Source organism: Thamnophis elegans, chromosome 2 (genome assembly GCF_009769535.1).
Source record: "Thamnophis elegans isolate rThaEle1 chromosome 2, rThaEle1.pri, whole genome shotgun sequence".
Lineage (NCBI taxonomy): Eukaryota > Metazoa > Chordata > Lepidosauria > Squamata > Colubridae > Thamnophis > Thamnophis elegans.
The window spans coordinates 30,261,484-30,282,099 of record NC_045542.1 but is presented as its reverse complement, the minus strand read 5'-3'; the positions used below and the strand labels follow the sequence as shown (position 1 = coordinate 30,282,099).

The following is a 20,616-nucleotide window of genomic DNA, read 5'->3' as shown; positions in this document are numbered from 1 at the left end:
AAGGAAGAGGTTGCATTTTTGTCAGGCTCAAAGCCCTGTGGCGTTTTAAAGAAGTCCCGTCCTTTTTTTTTTAAGCACGAAAGGAAAAATTTGCAAAAAGCCCAGGGAAATGTTCCTTGCAAAGCATCATGATCGCAGAGAATGCAAATGAAGGTGCTTATCTCCCCGCCCGACTCTGAGTCCCATTCAGAGGGCGGAGGGACGCAAATGAAGGTGCTTATCTCCCCGCCCAACGCTGAGTCCCATTCAGAGGGCAGAGGGACGCTGTGCTTTTTTTGTTTTGTTTATGTTCTCACAACCATGCAAAGGTGGATTTTGTGCTACAAGGATCTTTCTTTCTTTTTTTCTTTCTTTCTTTCTTTCTTTCTTTCTTTCTTTCTTTCTTTCCCTGTCTGCGATTCCGATTGCAGTTGCTTCGGTTTAAAGCACCGTTTCTCATTCCTTGCAAAGCTGGGGCAGGGCTGCCTCTCGTTGCAGCACCTTAGGCTGCAAAATGTTCCCCTGATTTGGTTTATAATTTCGCAGCAAGGCAATCCAACAAATAGGAAAGTTTTAATAAGATTTTCTGACTTTATTTGGTCTCTGCTGCCACCCCCAACCCCAACTCCTCCCAAGGAGAGAGTGGGAAGGAGAGGAAGGAAGAAGGGAGGGGGGAAGGAAAAGAAGAAGGGAGGGGGGAGAAGATGGAAGGAGAAAAGATGGAAGGAAGGAGAAAGAAGGAGGAAGGAGAAGGAGGGAGATGGAAGAAGAAAGGAAGAAAAAGAAGAAGGGAGGGAGAAAAGAGGGAAGGAGGTAGGAAGAAAAGGGGAAGAGAGGGAAAGAGCAGAAAGACAAGGAGGATGAAGTTGATAGGCAAGAGGAAGGAGGAAGGAAGGAAGAAAGAAAAAGGGAGGGAGAGAGGAAAGAAGAAAAGATGGAACTAGAAAGGAAAGAAGGGAGGGAGGAAAGGGGAAGACAGGGAAAGAGCAGAAAGACAGAGAAGGTGAAGGTAGATAGGCAGAAGGAAGAAATAGGAAGGAGGGAAGGTGAAAGGATAGAAGGAGGAAGGAACAGAAGCGAAGAGGAAGAGAGAAATGGAAAGAGCAGAAAGACAGAGAAGGTAGATAGGCAAAAGAAATGAAGCTGAAAGAATGGAAGGAGGAAGGAAGAGAAAAGGAGGAAGGGAGTGAGTGAAGAAAGAAGAGAGGATGGAAGGAGAAAGGAAGGAAGAGAAGGAAAGAGCAGAAGACGGATAAGGTGAAAGTAGATAAGCAAGAGGAATGAAGGAAGAAATGAGGTGTCTCGAGGAGGGGAAAAACATTTAGTGACCAAAGTTACAATGGCATTGAAAAAAGTGACTGATGACCATTTTTCACACTAAGCGACCGTTGCGACCATTTTTCACACTTAGCGACCGTTGCAGCATCCTCATGGTCACGTGATCAAAATTTGGTTTGACAACAGATTCGTATTTATGATGGTTTCAGTGTCCTGGGGTGACCTTTTGACAAAATATAAAAATTTTAATCAAGCCCCCCCCCTCCCCGTCAATGGTGTCCCTCTTTACCAATCTGAAAATCTGGTCACCTTAAATATAAGCCACCTGGAGCATTATAGTTAAGAGTTACCACATCCATCCCTAACCCACTCAGTCTAGGGATATTTTCAAATAGCTTACTATGAATTCCAGACCACCAGGTGCTGTTGGCATTATTTTTTTCCAGTAGTCTCCATTTTTTTCTCTGGAAATCCATTCCTACTCCTACACCATTCAAAGCGTGTTCATCTCAAATTGTATAACTGAAAGATTTTTTTACATGACTAAAACAGTCGCTGTCGCTTTAAGGAAGAACTGGAACAGATTCAAACTGAGGACGTCATGTAGACGCTTTCCTTATGAAACATCATTAAAAGAACAACAGTGAGTAACTGGGAGTATTTCAAGGAAATCATTGAGGGAATCAAGAAGGAAGGTTTTTTTTTTCTTCCATCGAAGACGATGCTGGTTCTCATCTTCCAACAATGCCTGAAAATCCTCGTCCTGCCCATCTATGTGCTTGCCTATTTTGGCTTATGGGATCCTATTTGCAAAAAAACGTTCCCATTTTTCATGAATCAGTTCAGCAAATTCATCAATAAAAAAATGTACAAGAAAAAGGAGAAGCTGTTCCAGAACATGCAGGACTTTGCCGATGCTTCGGGAAAGCTCCACCTGCTAGAGATTGGCGCGGGCTCCGGCCCCAACTTTCAGTTTTATCCCCCCAACACTCATGTGACCTGCTTGGACTACAACCCCAACTTTCAAAAATTCCTCCTAAACAGCCTGGCTCAGAACTCACACCTCCAGTTCGAGAATTATGTGGTCGCCTCCGCCGAGAACATGACTTCACTGTCGGACAACTCTGTGGATGTGGTGGTTTGCACGCTCGTGTTTTGCTCTGTGAAGAACACCCAGGCTGCCTTGAAGGAGATCTTGCGAGTGCTCAGACCAGTAAGTCAAAGAGCAAAGAGGGAAAGTTAATTCTGGGGTGTCCAGACAAATGAATAATAGGTACTAGGTAGGTGCAAATACACACTATGCAGGTGTGCATAGGAGCAAGGGCTTTAGATCCCATAAAAACAGCATCTCTCTGCTGCTCTTTATGCTGCTCATTTTCGGGCTTAACCTGAACCGGATCCGTTATTTATTTATTTATTTATTTATTTATTTATTTATTTATTTATTTATTTATTTATTTATTTATTTATTTATTTTTATTTTGTACAAGGTAACAGGTATTAGTATAGACATGGACAAATAAATGGATATAAATAAGTATTACATGAACACATAAAATGTGCACATATAAAAGGAGACAGTAGGACAGGGACGGTAGGAATGCTGCAGCATTATCTTCCAAATAGGAACTGTGGAATTGTTCCTAGCACCTGGAATGTGACTAAAATCCAGATATTTTTTTTAATGTTTTGTGTTAAAGAATGTTTAATGTAATGTGGCTTGGTGGGGGGTGTCATGTGACTGGGTGGGCATGGCCAACTTTTTTCACTTTTTAAAGCATTTTTTCCCCTGCCAATTCGCCCAAACCGGCAGGGAAAAATTTCTTTAAAAGGGGAGGGGAGTTTCCGAGGATTGTGCAACTCAGCTGTGAGCTACGCAATCATTGGAAGCTCTTTTTTTAGTTTTTTAAGCATTTTCCGCTGCCGGTTTGCCTGAAAAAAGAGAAAAATGGTTTAAGAAGCAGAAAAGTTTCAACTCCTGAAATATAAGAGAACAAGGTCTTTTTAATAAAGGTGTCATGGCACGAAATCCTGCAACAAATATCCAATTCTATACAAAACTCTATTTGTATCCAAAAATCATTCTTATTGAGTGGAAACTTTCTACTCCATGTCCAAATTATTCCACTGAAATTACAATCTGACCCACAAGCAGGGGAGTCTCCTTTTTTTCCTTTTGATCCCCACAGTGGATAACCTTATCCACAAGTAAGCCAAGGTAGAATTGCTTCGTGCCTATTTTTTAGCAAGAGGTCTTATATATTTATAGAAGCCTCTCTGAGCAACCAGTGACAGAAGGAATAATTCAAGGGCTTGGTGCAAACCTGTGCGAACCGGATGAATACCATCTCGGCTAAGAGATGATCAAGCATTGCAGCAATCCTGGCAAAAAGTTCAAGAATGAATCACAATGTTCACAATGTTTCAATGTCCTGAGGGTTGGGTGGGTTTTTTTCCCCAGGAAAAGATTTGATGCCAGAAGTTCCAACTTTCATATAAATCAAGTCACAATTCAGGCATATTACTATTTGAGAGCAATAGTTCTAAGCAAGCTGTAATTCACAATATGCTACCCTTGAAATATGGTACTTCTGCTCTCCTATTTTTGAGTCATTCAGCTTGGCACATACAGAGTGATCTGAAGTTTTTGGTGAGATCTGGCAGTTGAGAATAAAAAAAGGTCAGCAACTTGATTGCAAGACACTATCGGCAGGGATTTATTGGCCTTCTATGGTATGACAAGATTTGGTGGTATCACATAATATCTTTCTTTAGCACAACAAAAGTCAAATGGATGAGAGAAGAGCTAGGAAGGGAATTCTCAAGGTGATATGGTATCTAATGTTATGCATAAAGTTAAGGCTCAACTTTCCAATACTGTATTTTTCAGAGTATAAGATGCACCTCCCCCCCAAAAAAAGAGGGTGAAAATTTGGGTGCGTCCTATACACTGACTGTAGCCACTCACCCACCCACACCGGCCTCAACCTTTTGGCCTCTGCCTTACAGCAATTTACCTCTTTGCAGCAAACAGGGGCTTGCAGAGGCTTCAATAAGCTATAGCAATCCCTGCAGCCTGTAACAGCTGATGATTGGGAAAAACTGAGTGACACTGGCTGTTTGCTCCACGTGGCAAATTGCTGGGAGGCAGAGGCAGATATTTTTCCCTTGTTTTCCTCCCACAAATTTAGGTGCGTCTTATACTTTGGAGTGTCTTATACTCTGAAAAATATGGTACTTTTTATTTCCACAGAGGAAAAATGAGTCTTCCCTGCCTGGCTAATAGTTATATTTAGCAATTCAGGTTTGAGACCAACATCATTCAGTACTTTTTTCTTTTTGCAATATGGATAAAAATCCCAATGCATTGTCGAAATCTTGTTCCCAACATTTATTATTTATACTTCCAATTGTCACTTTTGGGGAACAAATTCAAAGCACATGTGAGCAGAATGCAAAGGGATGAGCTACTCCATAGTTTTGGATATTTTTTTTCTTGCATCTATTAACTCCAAATGTGTTTTTTCTTACAGTTTATAAAATTTATATGCTATCCACCTCATGGTTCAAGGTGATTCTGGACATATAAATAAGCTCCAAGGTTTATTTAAAACTTTAGTTAACAATACAGCAATTTATTTATTTATAGAATTTAATGCTGCCCATTTTGAAATTTAAAGTGACTGGGCGGTTTTAAATTTTATTTTAAACTTTAATACACAAATTTATAAAATTTATAAGACGCCCATCTCAAAATTCAAGATGACTCTGGGTGGCTGTAAACTTTGTTTAAAACTTTAATTAACAATAATGTTGTTGTTAGTTGCAAAGTCGTGTTTAACCCATCGTGATTCCATGGACAACATTCCTCCAAACCTTCCTGTTCTCTTCCATCCATTTAAGCAACATGTATGCATTAGAGTACTGGAGACTAAAACATACAGGAACTGGGCATGGCTAGTCTAGTGAAGAGAAGGACCAGGGGAGACATGATAGCAATGTTCCAATATTTGAAGGGCTGCCACACAGAGGAGGGGGTCAAGCTATTTTCCAAAGCACCTGAAGGGCAGACAAGGAATAATGGATGGAAACTCACCAAGGAGAGATTCAACATAAAAATAAGAAGGAATTTTCTGACAGTGAGAACTATCAACCAATGGAACGGAAGTTGCCTTCGGAAGTTGTAGGGGCTTCATCACTTGAGACTTTCAAGAAGAGATTGGACTGCCAATTGTCAGAAATGGTGTAGGGTCTTCTGCTTGAGCGGGGGTGGGGGGTGACCTATAAGGGCTCTTCCAACTCTGTTAATCTGTTAAAGCAAAATTAAACAATGTTTAGACAAAAGGCAGATAAATCTCCAGAAGCAATGGCGACGTGGCAAACTTCCCTAGTTTCTTAGGCTGGACATATGTGCTTTCAGACAGGCAAGGTTTGTGAATTTAACTGTGATTATCTTGCTAAGCTTATTTTTATGATATAAAAAGCATACATATATTTTAACTTGGCAGCAAAATCTCCACTATAATGTTTATAAAAGAAAAAGGGAAAATAACACCATGCACCAGCTTGCTGCTGGAGGTGGCTGATGGGATAAGACCTCATCCCCATCCTGTCCATCTCTTAGCTCTCTTAGTTTCAGTTTTAGTAAAATTTAGTACAGCTTTTAATAATATTTTAATCTCTGTAATTTTACTGTTTTAATTACTTTTTACTTGTTTTATAACTTGTAAGCCACCCAAAAGCATCTTGCAAGGGAGATGGGTGGCATAAAAATGTAATAAATACACAGTGATGCTTAAAATTTTGTGAACCCTTTTGAATTTTAATATAAATTCTAAACCGAGATAAAGGCAACCCAATATGTGGAAATGTAGTGAACTGATACGGCTACTTAGTCACCTTCTTTAAATAAAAAAGGCCAATTCTGCAATCTCCTGTAAATAATTCATGGCTAAATTGCATTCCAGCTTCATTTTGTCTCTATACTTAATTATTGCTTCATGTTCCCAGGACGTTTTGTATCAACAATCTTGATTACAGTGGAAATACAATGTTTAATTTCTATATTGTATTATTTTACTTTTTCCAGGGTGGTGCATTCTATTTCATTGAACATGTAGCAGCTAGCAGATCGACGTGGGCCTCCTTCTTGCAACAAGTCTGTAACCCTACTTGGAGATATTTGACAGACGGATGCTCCTTGTTAAAAGAGACCTGGAAGGATTTGGAGAACGCGGGGTTTTCTAAACTGTACTTGCAACACTTCATGGCCCCGTTGCCTCTAACTATAGTTTGTCCCCATATTTATGGATATGCTGTGAAGTAATTTAAGAGAAAGCATCTTTCTCTTAAAATCAGATTTTGACTTTAAGGAATTAAGACTGACAATGCATACGCTACACTAAGAAAAGTGTTTCCTCTATTCTATACAATTTGGAGTGGACAAAGGCTCCTAAAAGTTCAGGCCGCACTAAACCTAAATCAGGGATGTCAAACTCAAAGCCTGGGGGCTGGATCTGGCCCATGGAGTGCTTATATGGGGTCACCCTGGAAACAGCAAAGGACTGGCCTGTGGTGCCTTTGCCAGCAAAAATGCATGGCTTCCTCAAGCTCTGTTTTCATTGGCAGAGGGGTGCAGGAGACCATTGCAGCAAAAACGGAGCTTGGGAGCCTGTTTTTGCTGACAGAGCGCTCAAACCACCATAGGCACCCTCGACATGAGTGACGTTGAGCTGGTCATGCCCACCCGGGCCATGTCCCCTCCTGCCCCCTCCCCCCCCCGATCAAACACACCATCAATGAAATTGAGTTTGACATCTCTGACCTAAATGGGTACCTTGGATCAGGTTTGGATGGAGGACAAATAAATATTAAAAATAATTAATATTATTAATATAAAATAATTAATATAAAATATAAAACAAAACAATCCTACTAGCAAAAGACCATATGGGGTGAAAAAAGCCCACCGCCATTTTGCTTTTGCATCACTCTGTCCACCATGTCAGTTTCCCGGGAAGGAAAGCTAGAGGAGGCCTGTGTTTGAGTATCACTCGCAACCTGTGTGGAGTTCTCTAAGAACAAACTGGTGATGGACAAAGCTCTAACTTAAGCACAAGCAGAGCAGGGAATCTTGCTTAAATAATACTTCAGGCAGACTTTGTTGGCCTTTAGGAGAGGCCTACGCAGAAAGATTTTTCTCCTCTTCTTATTCCCTGTAGTTGTAGAGCGGGTAAAACTCTGCATATGTTGGCATGGGATTAAAATGAAAGCTAAGGCTTAGAATGTAGACACTGGTAATGTATCAAAGCTTGCTAACTGCTGAATTGTGTATTTCTTTGTTTTACTTATGCTTTTCACTTTCAATAAAAAAAGAGCTTGGAGGTTTGTTGTTGTTGTCTGGTGAACCTTGTCTGGTGACCTTTTCTGAATACAGCAAATACAAATATCAAGTCTCATGGTTCTGAGGTATATTGTGGGTTGTGTAACTGACCCTTGTAAAAGACGGATCCTCAGTAAAGTATAAAATATATACTATAAAAAACAATCCTACTAGCAAAAGACCATATGGGGTGAATGTTTTTTCTGTCTCTCTGAGATCTGTAGATCCAATAACACCATTAAATAAACGGGACCTGGCACATTCTACTTGATCTAATTACTTGCATAGGAAGTATTCTTTATACTATTTATGTTGTTTGCATTTTTTGTCATGAACTGCACCACTGAGGACAAAACCAATTTCGTTGTATACATGATCTACAATGACAATAAAGGCTATACTATCTGGTCAACAGGCAGAAGAAAGGCTGTCCTGCAGAAAAAAAAATAAAAAGGCCCTATTCCATTTGCATCCAGAAATCCCTTAGGAGTCAGTGCAGGTTTTCTAACGCATACAATTATATAATACTGCATACCAAGGGAAGTGTCTGAGGATATAACAAGCAGAAATATTTTTTTGGATTTAATCATTTCTTTACTAACGTTGAGAGCATTCCACACTCTAGCTTTAATGTGAGGGGAATTATGAATTTCAAGAATCTGAACAGCTATTTATCAAACCACTTTCTCTTGAATTATCAGATCAGGATATGTAATGTTGTTTTTTAAATTAATTTTTATTTTAAACACATAAGCACATCAACAGAAACAAACACATGACTTAAAAACAACATAGGAACAATAAGTTCCATCGTATATCATACAGCAGTTCCGAATCGGTTTCTTTGCAGTTAGTGTTTTCCCTTCTGTACATTTCTATCTTGCGTTCATAATCTCCTTATTCATTATCCATTTTTATGTATAATTCTTTATTTATTTATACTTAGCTACTTATGACCAAATATTATTTGCCTATATTGTGCTTTATATTTTTACTGTCATTTTTATATATCAAAATAGGGGAAAGGACCGCTATTGAGTTTTCTGAATGTATAGAAAATCGAATTATGATAGAACAACCTTAAGGCATTTCCAATTGCTTGTGCCTATGGCTAGTTAACTGCCAACGAGTACAAGTGGATTTCTCTCTATCAGAATTTGGAAGAAAATAATGCTTAGTTGCAAGAATAAGGAACTGCCCCGCCTGGATAGAGAACTTGGTTTCCTCCCAATGTTTTTGAACTGCAACATCCCATCAATCCCGGCCCGCACGTTCCAAGAATCCGAGCGTAATAAACTCTCGCATCTGCCAATTTTCTTCATTTGCATCATTACTGATGGCTGTTTTAGAATCGAATTTGAGGATTTTGGGCATCATTAAAGTCAGTAATTTTATTGACTCTCCAGACCATTTAAAATATACTATGGCTAACAATAAAGCGTAGATATCTTCAAATGAGATATTGTTGTTTTTTAATCTAAAACTAATTCATTTTAGGCCTTACAATTTAAATCTAAAATCTAAACAGGAGGTAAGGTGAGCAAACCCCGACTATAGAAAGGAAGGAAGGAAAGAAAGAAAGGAAGGAGAGAGAAATAAAATAAAATAAAATCGCGTTTTCGCGTGCTGAAACCGCGAAGCGCTCGCGCCATGTGAAACTCGCCCCGCGAGACCCGCGGCACCCGAGACGGACAACCGCAAAAGAAGCCATCCAGAGGCTCAGCTGCCATTTGCTTCCTGGATCAAAGATGATCCGGAGCTTTCGCTCGTCCATCCTCTCTTTGTGGCCGCTGTTTCTGCTCCTGGGGCTCCTGACCCCCGCCTCCCTCACAGACGGTGAGACCGAGGTTGCCTTGTTGAGTAGGGGGTTGGACTAGAAGACCTTCAAGGTTCCTCCCAGCTCCATTCTGAATTTAACCATTTCATTTAACTTAACCTGTTCGGTGTTCCGTAAGGCAATGGCCCTAGATTGAGCTTTCTCCCAAAAAACCGAGTGGCAGAAAGCACTGCTGTTATTAGGAAAGCGGCTCCCTGCAGCCCCAAGGGCGTCTCTAACCGTCGCCCCAGGCCCCAGCTGGAAACCTCCGTAAGGAAAGAGCTCCGCTTGTCCCCCTGAGATTTCTGCAATCTCCTGTCAACCAGCATCAGATTCCTCTCTCGTCCTCCCCTCTTTTGGCTGCGAATGTGAGCCCAGAGCCCGGAATTTCCAGCTATTTCTCTCTGGGCAAGTAGGAACAAATTCAGAACTAGATCTAGAAGAACAGATTCACCATACACAGACACAAGGTTACCTTAGGTCATTCCTAAGCAATTCTTTCCTCTTGCCCAGAAGAGAAGGGAAGGGTTGCTGAGGAGCTAATTGCCTAACCTGAAGTTGGCTCCTATCCGCAGGAGGTGGAGATAGTAGCCTGGAACTGGGTTTTCCTGCTCCACTTTGAAAGTGTTTCCAGCTTGGATTGACATGAAACCAGTTCTGCACTTTCACTGCTGTGCTTTCATTCAACTCAATGACAGCAGTTCTTTTGGGGGGATGTAAGGAGCTGCCATCACATCCCCCGCCCCAGGGAGCACTAATCACACCCTGTATTCCCAAATCCTGGGTACATCTGCCCTGAAGTAAAATGTGATGGCGTGAACGAGTCCACTATGGTTTGTGAATTGTGAACTAGGTCTCCACTGTTTGGCAATTTCTACATCTTCAACAAGCAGAAACACTGGCTCGTTGACTCCTAACCACACAAACAACCTGTGGTTAGGGCATAAAACTAGTGCTGAGCAAGGGTTGATGAATCACTGTCCCAAGATAATAAATCGGTGAATTTTTTTTTTTTAAGTGAGTAAAAATGACAAGTATTCTGCCAATTTATCCTAAGTCAAACCACAGGCAGGTAAAACTGGGATTCTGCTTTCTTTAACCAGTCAGCTATAGCAGTAGACATGCCAAATGGGAAGTTGTTAAGTACAAGGAGAAGTTGGTGAAGGAGTCTCACACAAAAGCTCTATCAGTGGAAACTGCACACCGTAATAAGTATCCTACTATTCCCCACTGTTTTGTTACAGACAAGAGAAATGTACAGGTGTTGAGCAGTGACTGCAGGAAACTTCATGGGCGCATACTGTAGACCGTCTCTCCTCCAACTTTCAATTGATAACTTGGACCTGGGGTGGGAGGGTGTTTGGGAGTTTCAAAGATCAGAATACTTATTACCTTGCATATGGTTGAATATAGCCCCATTGTGTATTACAGTCATAGAATTACTTGAACAATAAAGCATTAACAATACAATTTTTAAAAGATTGTTCATGTGGAGATACAATACTGTATGTCTACGAAGAGGCTCAATCATCCAGGTCATGGTTGTCCGAAAGGTGCTTTTTTTCCAAAAAGCAACTGAATTTCCTTGGGGTATTTTGGGGGGGGGGGTGAGGGGTTGCTTGTTTGTAAAACGTTTCCCTTCTTATACACTGAAGAAGCTTCTTGGCTAATAAGCAAAATGTTTTCAAAGGGAAAAAAATCAAGCAAGAAAGTCCATTTGTCTTTTAGCAAAAGCATCTTTAGGACAAATATAGAGATATCAAAGAAGCATGATGTTGGACTAGTGCTCCTTCTTTCCAGTACAAAGCAGATGAGTCTTGCTAGCATTCCTTCTAGTGTCATGTAGATAAGGTTTATTTAAAAGAGGCTGCAAAGCCATACTTCTTAGGTGCAAGTGGGGAAAGATTATGCCCCTATTAGCTCAATAAACGCTTTGAAAGTGGTTAATAAATCATGGATTTTCAATTAAGACATACTTAAGTTGTTAATCATACCCTATTTAACATGACCTTAAGCATTTCACTGAGACCAAACATTTATTCCACATTTTCAAGCACTAAGAACAATCTAGCAAAAAAAGAAGTATTCACATTGTATTGATTATTGATGCTTTTAAAACTGTAGGATGAGAGCTGTGCTAGTCTGGATAACAAAAAATCAGAAGGGACCTGGTTCTGACTAATTTTATTAAAAGCCATAAGCTTTTGTGAGATGCAGCCTTTTAAGAGATTTGGTTAATCAGAAAAGGTACTACCAGGCACCTTATTTCAAGCTTTGAATTTTTAATATTTATATCGTTATCCTCTGAACAAGAAAAGTGGTAATCCCCCCCGCCTCAATTTCTAGTACAAATGATCTTTACAGCAGTTCATTTAGTGACTGTTCAAACTTACAATGGCATTGAAAAAGTGACTGACTGTTTTTCACTTACAGTCATTGCAGTATCTCCATGGTTAAGTGATCAAAATTTGGATGCTTGGCAACTTGTTCATATTTATGGTCGTTGCTGTGTCCCAGGGTCATGTGATCACCTTTTGCAACCTTTTGATAAGCAAAGTCAAAGGGAAAGCCAGATTCACTTAACAACTGACTGTATTACTAACTTAAGAACTGCAGTGATTCACTTAACAACTGACAGAAAGGTAGGTCGTACAGTAAGACAAAATTCATCCAACAAGTGTTTTGCTTAATAACATAAATTTTGGGCTCAATTGTGGTTTTAAGTCAAGGACTTACCTGTAATTTCTAGTTCTCAAGAGCTAGCTTTAATATATTGTTGAACATTGGTTTTGTTTTAATCTTTCATTTCTCACCATTAAACTACTTTGATTTCTAGAATGTGGAACAAGGCCTGCGGTAGATGAGTCCACAATGGCCTCCCGGATTGTAGGTGGGCATGATGCTGAACCTGGAGCATGGCCGTGGCAAGTCAGTCTTCAAATTCATTACAGTGACAGAGCATATCGTCATATATGTGCAGGAGTTTTAATCAGTAACAACTCAGTGCTGACTGCAGCACATTGCATTCAAGAATATCCGTATGTATCTTTCAATTCTAAATGGTTTTCTGTCCATTTTTGAAGCATGTGTATATAGAAATAGTAATAGCCCTTGGACTTACATACCACTATAGAGGTGCTTTGCAGCCCTCTCTAAGTGATTTACAGAGTCAGCATATTGCCTCCAACAATCTGAGTCCTCATTTTACTGACTTCGGAAGGATGGAAAGCTGAGTCATTCTTGATTTGAGCAAGATCAAACTGCTGGCACTCAGCAGGATTAGCCTGTAATACTGCATTCTAAGCACTATGCCACCACAGCTCTGGTGAAGATGTGTATATACACACAGACACACACTGAAACCTGGATTTACAAGATTATGTGGCAACAGACTGATTGAGGAATTCATCCCCCAAAGAAAGAAGGAATGTTTTGGGAAAAGGAAATGAAAACAGGAGACTTCCTCTTCCCATTAATTGGTACACATATGTACATATACTGTGTATATATACATGTCATATTTGAAAGGAGAAAAATAGGAACCAGGGCAACAAAACATTTTAATTAATTCCTGTAAAATAAGCAAAAATGAAAAGAGAAGGAAAAGAGAAGGAGAAACTGTTTATGTATTACAGAAAGACACCAAATTGTATGATACATATAATTTACATAACAGGATATGAGGCATTATGCTCATGGCAAGTACCTAGAAAAAGGACTGATTTAACTCTGAGAATGCTGTCATAAGTAACACTGATGTGCCAGTTATTTATTTATGAATCTCCTTCCTATACTATGTCCTTCTTCCACATATCTTTTGCTTATAAGGGCAGGAAATATTCTCATACCTTAACCGACAGTTAAGGTACTTAATAAGTGTATTAAAAAAAAACCAAACCTTAAAAAGCATTTATTGTAGGCTTCAGTGTTTCTATGTCAAGAACCAAAAAAGTACATGCCAAAAATTGCAATTAATAATATGTTTATTAATCAAGTCCAGTTGTTTACTGTTTTGCATCAATCTCTGGCATTCAAGAGAAATCTTCAAAGCTTTCATCAGCTAACCATAAAGAGACATTGTCCAGACCTTCTTGTTGCAGCTAAAATACATTTTATTGTTGAATTGTATGTCTTTTCCACTCCTGAAAGCATTCAACATCTAGGTTTTGGATAAGGGGGAATTATGGTAAATTTCAATTGTTTATGAATCCATTCAACTGTCAAATCAGGATAGGAAATGGTACTATTACTTCCCCTGTGAGATTTCACAGGTTGCACTCATCTGCCATTTTAAGTCCAGAACAAATGCATTTTTGTAAATCAAGAGATAGGAAAGTAGGGGAAAATATCTAGGAACCTAAAAAGATCAAAGCAATTGGGGGCAAAGTAAGCGATGGCAAAATAATCAAAATAACTACAGGATTGAAGACTGGCAGCAAGACAGCCATTGAAGAATGGAAGAAGTCACAAGGCAAAAAAAAATGGGGTTGGGCAAAGCATCTTGTTAGATATTCCCCCCTGCTGATAGACTGCAAGAGGTTTCCACCAAGATCCTCTGTTCCGGTGGAAACAGAGATTGACTCTTATTGGTCAAGAGGTCAGACAGATCCCTTTAAAAGAGGATGCTGCCCGACCATTCTCCAGCCGGATGTTTACTTGACTTGCAATAAAGAGCTGTTGTTTACTGAAGCCTTTTGTGCCTCCTTTACCCGATCTAACTCTGGAGATGAGGGTGGGATTGGAAGGCAACTAGGCAAACAAAGAAAGCGAAGCCTTGCAAGTACATCCAGCCCAGAGCATTGCATGAGGCATCAAGCTAGCCATCACTGAACACCCAGAGAGAACCAGAATGGCCATGCACGCCCCACCAACTCCGTACAACCCAGCTACAGAACACTGGGAACCGTACATGCTACGATTCGAGTGTTTCTTGGAAGCAAACGATCTCACAGGCGTTCCAGAAGCCCGGAAAAAGAACTTGTTCCTAGGATACTGCGGTCGGGAAGTATTCGAGATGGCGAAAAACCTCTCAGAACCAACCCCGCTACAAGCGGTATCCTGGTCTGCACTACAACTAACGCTGAAGACCCACTACACGCTGAAGCCATCCAAATACGTTCGCCGGTACTAGTTCAACATCCGGAACCAAAAGGAGGGGGAATTGATCAATGAATACATGGTGGCCCTCCGAAAAGCCGCAGCCCACTGTGAGTTCCGTAAACTGGACGTCCTGATTCTAGATCGCATAATTTTGGGGGTGTGAGATCTCAATCTGCAGAAAAGGCTTCTGGCTAGATCCAACCTCTCTCTGCAAATTGCACTAGATGAAGCTAGAGCATCTGAATCAGTAGCCCAATCAGTGGAGACCATCCAGTGTCACAGCGCACCTCCAGACGTGCGGAAAAGTACCCGCGTCCACCGCGAGACCACAGAGCCTGAGAATTCTGAGAGCGAGGAGGAAGTCAGCTACCGCATGCGGAAATTCAACTCACAAATTCTGCCTTGCGCCAGCTGTGGAGGAGACCATGTCTGATCATCCTGCCAGTTCTGCGAAGCCATTTGCCAGTGATGCGAGCTGAAAGGGCACATCGCCAAGGTGCGCCACAGCAATTATCCTGTGACTGCAGGACAACCCAAGGGTGGCCAAAACTGCAAACAGTGACCCAAATCAGGGGCTTGGCAGAAGTACCCATGGGATTCAGAGGGAGACGATAGAATCGCCAAACTCACTTCTGCCATACGAAGCTGCCCTGGGCGCACAAAAAAGCTGAATGTCAGTGTTCCGGTTAGACATATCCGTACCATTCACCCGAAAAAGCTGAAAGTCACTGTCCTCATCGAGGACTCTCCATGAGAAATGGAGATCGACACCGGGTTGTCACTGACCATAATTCCATGGTCAGTCCTGAAGCAAACAATACCCAAGATACAAAAGAGACACCTCAGAAGCCCCAATGTCCATCTACGCGACTACCAGGGGAACCAGGTCCCCATCGTGGGCCAAGGCACCTTCCGGGTAAGCCACAAGAAATTCTGCAAAAAGCTCCCCATGACGGTGGTCGGAGACTACCTTCAGAGCCTGCTGGGGCTTCATTGGTTCCAAGCTCTGGGAATGGAAGTGACCGGAGTCAACTCCGTGGTGGAGGACGCTGCTGAAGCCGCCGCTGAAACCATTTTTAAGGAGTTTGAGGACATCTTCGGCACCGGTCTGGGTGAGTACAAAGGAACCCCATTTCCTTTAGCTTAGTCTCCGCAATAGCCCCAATCAGGCTTAAGCCCAGGAGAGTACCTTTCACTCTCCGGCCAAAAATTGACAAAGAAATCAATAAGCTCGTGAGGCGGGGCATTTTAGAACCAGTCGATCATGCACGCTGGGAGATGCCAATTGTGACGCCTGTCAAACCTGGTGGGTCTGTACGCATCTGTGCAGACTATAAATGCACAATTAATAAAGTGCTACAACAAAGCGCTTACCCTGTACCTGTTGTACAACACCTATTGCATTCCCTCGGTCTGGGAAAAATCTTTGCAAAATTAGATATGGCACAGGAATACCAACAATTTCCAGTAGATGGTGCTACCGCAGAGGCCCAAACCATTGTGAAGCACAGGAGTGCATTCAAATGCAACCGCCTGCAATTCGGTGTTAGTATCGCCCCCAGACTGTTCCAAAGCATAATGGAACAACTTTTGCAGGGGATTCCGGGAGTCGTCCCCTATTTCGATGACATTTTGGTATTGGCCACAAATGAAGTGCAACTTTTAAAATGCGTACGAACAGTTTGGCTAGAATCAGAGACAAGGGCCTCCGCCTTAAAAAAGAAAAATGTAAAATCAATGTACCAAAAATTGGATTTCTAGGGTACATGATCGATGGGTCTGGGATTCACCCGACCTCACAAAAAATTAAAGCCATTAAGGAAGCCCCCACACCTCACAATCAGACCAATACACAATAGCAATAGCAGTTAAACTTATATACCGCTTCATAGGGCTTTCAGCCCTCTCTAAGCAGCTTACAGAGTCAGCATATCGCCCCCCCCCCACCCCAATTACAGGCGTTCCTCGGGCTCCTTAACTTCTACAGCACCTTTCTCAAATAGAAAGTGACAGTTGCTGAACCACTACATTGCCTCCTAGCCAAGAACGCAAAGTGGTCCTGGGGCAAAACCGAGGCCACCGCATTCGCCGCCGTAAAAAGACTCTTATCAGCAGACTCGTTCCTAGTACAATACAGCCAGACTTTGGTGTTGACTTGTGACGCTTCCCCTTTCGATGTTCGCGCAGTCCATAGCCACCGCATGCCAAATGGTGCCGAAGCCCCCATTGCATTTTACTCCAGGACATTATCCGCCGCTAAGCGGAACTACAGCCAACTGGATCATGAGTCTTTGGCTGCAGTAGCCGGAGTAAAAAGATTCCACGAGTATCTTTATGGCCGGGATTTTGAACTGATCACAGATCACAAGCCGTTGCTAGGGTTGCTGGCTGGGGGCCGCCCCACCCCGGTATCACTATCTCCCCGGATGACCAGATGGACAATATTTCTGGCAGCCTATTCCTACTGCCTCATCCACTGACTGGGCAGCACGTTAGGGCACGCGGATGCCTTGAACCATTGCCCATTGCCCGAAGTTCTCACTGACCCAACCCCCGAGACATTGGTCCTCCTCATTGACTGCCTGGAAACCGGACCCGTCTCATCCAGTGACATTGCACACCACTCGGCAAAGGACTCCATAATAAAACAAATTTTGAACTTGGTGTGGATGGGGTGGCCCAAGAGGCCTGTTGGGACTGAATTCAAAATGTATTTTTCCAAGTGGAATGAATTGTCGGTTCTTAACGGTTGTTTGTTGGGGGACAGGGTAGTCATTCACAAACAATTGTCCTTGAAGCACTGCATGTGGGGCATCCGGGGATTGTTAAAATGAAGTCTCTAGCAAGGAGTTATGTTTGGAGGCATAACATGGACAGGGACATACAAGAATGGGAAGCTACATGCACGCCCTGTCAGGAGTCCAGACTAGCTCCCCCGGAAGCGCCCGCCAAGGAATGGGAGTGCCCGCAAGCACCACGGTCCAGAATACACATTGACTTCGCATGGCCAAACCTTCTTCATAGTCATGGACGCATATTCTAAATGGTTAAAACTAGTCCTGATGAATTCCACTACAGCAGAATCGGTCATCAAGGTACTACGGAAACTATTCTCCACGCATGGCCTCCCCGATGTATTAGTCTCCAACAACAGGCCCCAATTCACGGCCATGACATTCGAAACATTCTTAGCAGCTCAGAGAATCAGACATGCCCTGGTTGCGCCATTCCATCCGGCCTCCAATGGCCAGGGAGAACGAATGGTAAGATCCGCAAAGGAAGCCCTCAATAGGATAGCCCCTGGCGATTGGCAGACACGAATTGATCACTACTTACTCATTCAACACATCACACCCAGTGCTACCACTGGAAAAAGCCCCACTGAACTCCTCATGGGCCGCTGCCTTAGGTCTCAGCTAGACCAGCTACACCCAAATTATTCCACCTCAACACCCCCTGACTCCACAAGCAAAGTCAGGTCTTTCTCCACAGGGGATTTGGTATATGCACACAATTATACAGGGGGAACGTTATGGATTCCCACAGCTATAATTGGAATTACCGATCCTCGATCGTACACAGTAAAACTCGAGGACGGTAGAAATTGGAGAAGGCATATTGACTAACTCCGTAGCTGCTTGTCTAACTCAGCGCTTAGACAACCCAACATAACTCCTGCACAAACCGAAAGAAGCTACACACGAAATAGCAGTCCTGAGGAAAGCCCAAGAATATCAGAAGACTTATCTGACTTCGATGCAGGCCCACGGCGAGCTTCGAGCAAATCAACGCCAGAAGCTCCAGCCACGGTCTGTGAGAAGTTCCAGGTGGTTCTACCAGGCAGGTCTGCAGGAGCAACAAGTTCATCCTACTTGTCCGAAGGAAACACCAGAACTTATTTGCGCAGGTCAGGCAGAGCTATGCAAAAGCCCGCCTACCTGCGTGACTACGTCACTAGTTAGATTGTTCCATCCTAGAGGGTAGGGGTGTTAGATATTCCCCCAACAGACTGCAAGGTCCTCTGTTCTGGCGGGAACAGAGATTGAATCTCATTGGTCAAGAGGTCTGACAGGTCCCTTTAAAAGGGGATGCTGCCCGATCATTCTCCAGCTGGATGTTTACTTGACTTGCAATAAAGAGCTGTTGTTTACTGAAGCCTTTTGTGCCTCCTTTACCCGATCTAACACATCTAGCTTGAACAAAAAGAAGCTGGATTTGGTACTTTGTGCTTCTTGCTCAATACTGGTATTAAAATTCTGTAGAAGTATCTTTCCTGGATTCTCACAAGTTTAAGTACTGCCAATACAATATGAGTATTAATTCTGAAACCTCTTACTAGCAGCGAAAATTATTTCTGTAGTTCTTTGCATTAGTCCTCACTCTATGGACAGACCCAGTTTCTAATAGGAATTCCTTGCTTAATTTTGAACAGAATTTCCAAGACAACTGCCTTCATTTTAATGAAATAAATAAGAAGATTTTTTTTGGCAAAGATTGGCTTTGATTTCAAAATTCCAATCTGAACATTCTTGAAGTGAAATTACTGAATTATTTTGACTCTGTTATCAGTATCTCTGATGTAACAATTCTATAGTATCTATTGACTCTTATGCTTATGGACCTTTGATTTTCCCCCCCATCTAGGAAACCAGACAAGTGGAAGGCTGTAGTTGGTTTGCATCATCTTTACATACATTGGCCTTTTTCTAAAGCATATCCTATCAAAGATATCATTATCCACTCTGGTTATGAATTTGGAACTTTTGAAAATGATGTTGCCTTGTTCAGACTGATGCAATTTGTGAAGTACAATGACTATGTTCAGCCTATCTGCTTACCTGACTCTGCTCACTTTCTGAGTGATAAATCTAAGAATCCATGCTTTATAAGTGGGTGGGGAAGCACAAAGGAAGAAGGTAAATCTATTCTTATTATTTTAATATTAAGATCAAGATTTTAGTTATTTTAAGTTGCAATCTTATTCACAAATTAAATTAAATCATGGCTGCTAATAAATGGACTCACTAAAAAGTTACCCACCATAGTGATAGTACCTTTTTAATCATCTTTTCACGAAACGTTTTAGATACGTATCCATAAATAACACAATGTATTCATTTTTAAAATATTGAACTTTTAAAAGTAATCCTCTTCAGAAACATTATATAGGTGATGTTATTATCAAATAAATCATTTTTGTCTGGATGTAACAGGAGTGGAATTTTCGTCTCTTGTTCTCGCATGCATTATTGACAAAACTTGAATAGGACAGAATAGTAGTTTACTTCAACAAATGGAAAACTTTTAAAGATGCAAAACCTGTGGGCTTCTATATGTTGCTAAGTGAAAGCTTTCACTGACTTGGTAATGGTAAGAGATGCTGGGAATCAATACTATAACATCTGGGGGGCCAGAATTTACAATTTCTCAAGGTCCTCCAGATGTTGTTACACTTTGATTCCCAGCATTTTTTCATCATCACAATATTACTCTTACCCATGCTACAGGCATGCCTACCATGCATCCTATGCTATTGGTATATTGCCAATAGCATAGGATGCAGGCTAGTCCATTACTATTAGACATTACCTACAGTAGCCAGGATTGATGGAAATACTACTACCACTAAATGATCAATGAAAATTGAAAGCAAACTCATTCCAAATGCAATAATCTGACCTAAAAACAAAACAATTATTCAACACTTGAATTTTATGACTTAGCATGATGGCATAATGCTTTGTGAGATGATAGCTTACGCCACAGATAACATGAATTTTAAAATTCTCCATAGTGATATTTGACCTTAATACTGTCACTCAAGAGTTGCAGTAATGAAAAGATGAAAGTGAATAGATTGACAATATAGCAGTCAAACAAATAATATGGATATGTTATATAAAATTTGCAAAAATTGTCAATAACTTGTAGATACAATATGAAGTATATGGGGCAGGAAATTTGACTTATAGTCCCAAAACCTTCAACATTCCATCAGTTTTTCCTACCAGATTCCCTATCCCTACATGACACAAATACAAACATACTTCCAGCTTTATTT

At 41.4% G+C, this 20,616-nt stretch overlaps 3 protein-coding genes across 3 annotated transcripts in view; all 3 read left to right on the top strand.

Annotated features, from left to right (window-relative positions):
• The window catches only part of LOC116504063 (methyltransferase-like protein 7A), a 66,984-nt gene extending 60,551 nt beyond the window's left edge, over nt 1-6,433 (top strand). Inside the window, exon 3 of the mRNA XM_032210892.1 lies at nt 6,347-6,433. The gene's annotated coding sequence lies outside the window, so the exon portion shown is untranslated. The remainder of the gene's footprint in view (nt 1-6,346) is intronic.
• LOC116504064 (methyltransferase-like protein 7A) lies at nt 1,512-6,731 on the top strand. The gene is made up of 2 exons (XM_032210893.1): nt 1,512-2,470; nt 6,347-6,731. The coding sequence occupies exons 1-2, from the start codon at nt 1,979-1,981 to the stop codon at nt 6,581-6,583; spliced, it is 729 nt and encodes a 242-aa protein (XP_032066784.1). The 5' UTR covers nt 1,512-1,978; the 3' UTR covers nt 6,584-6,731.
• Nucleotides 6,732-9,159: 2,428 nt separating this feature from the next.
• LOC116504558 (transmembrane protease serine 9-like) overlaps nt 9,160-20,616 on the top strand; it is a 40,401-nt gene continuing 28,944 nt past the window's right edge. The window contains exons 1-3 of the mRNA XM_032211645.1: nt 9,160-9,475; nt 12,292-12,493; nt 19,200-19,471. Coding sequence (XP_032067536.1) covers nt 9,388-9,475; nt 12,292-12,493; nt 19,200-19,471 — 562 coding nt within the window. The 5' untranslated portion in view covers nt 9,160-9,387. The remainder of the gene's footprint in view (nt 9,476-12,291; nt 12,494-19,199; nt 19,472-20,616) is intronic.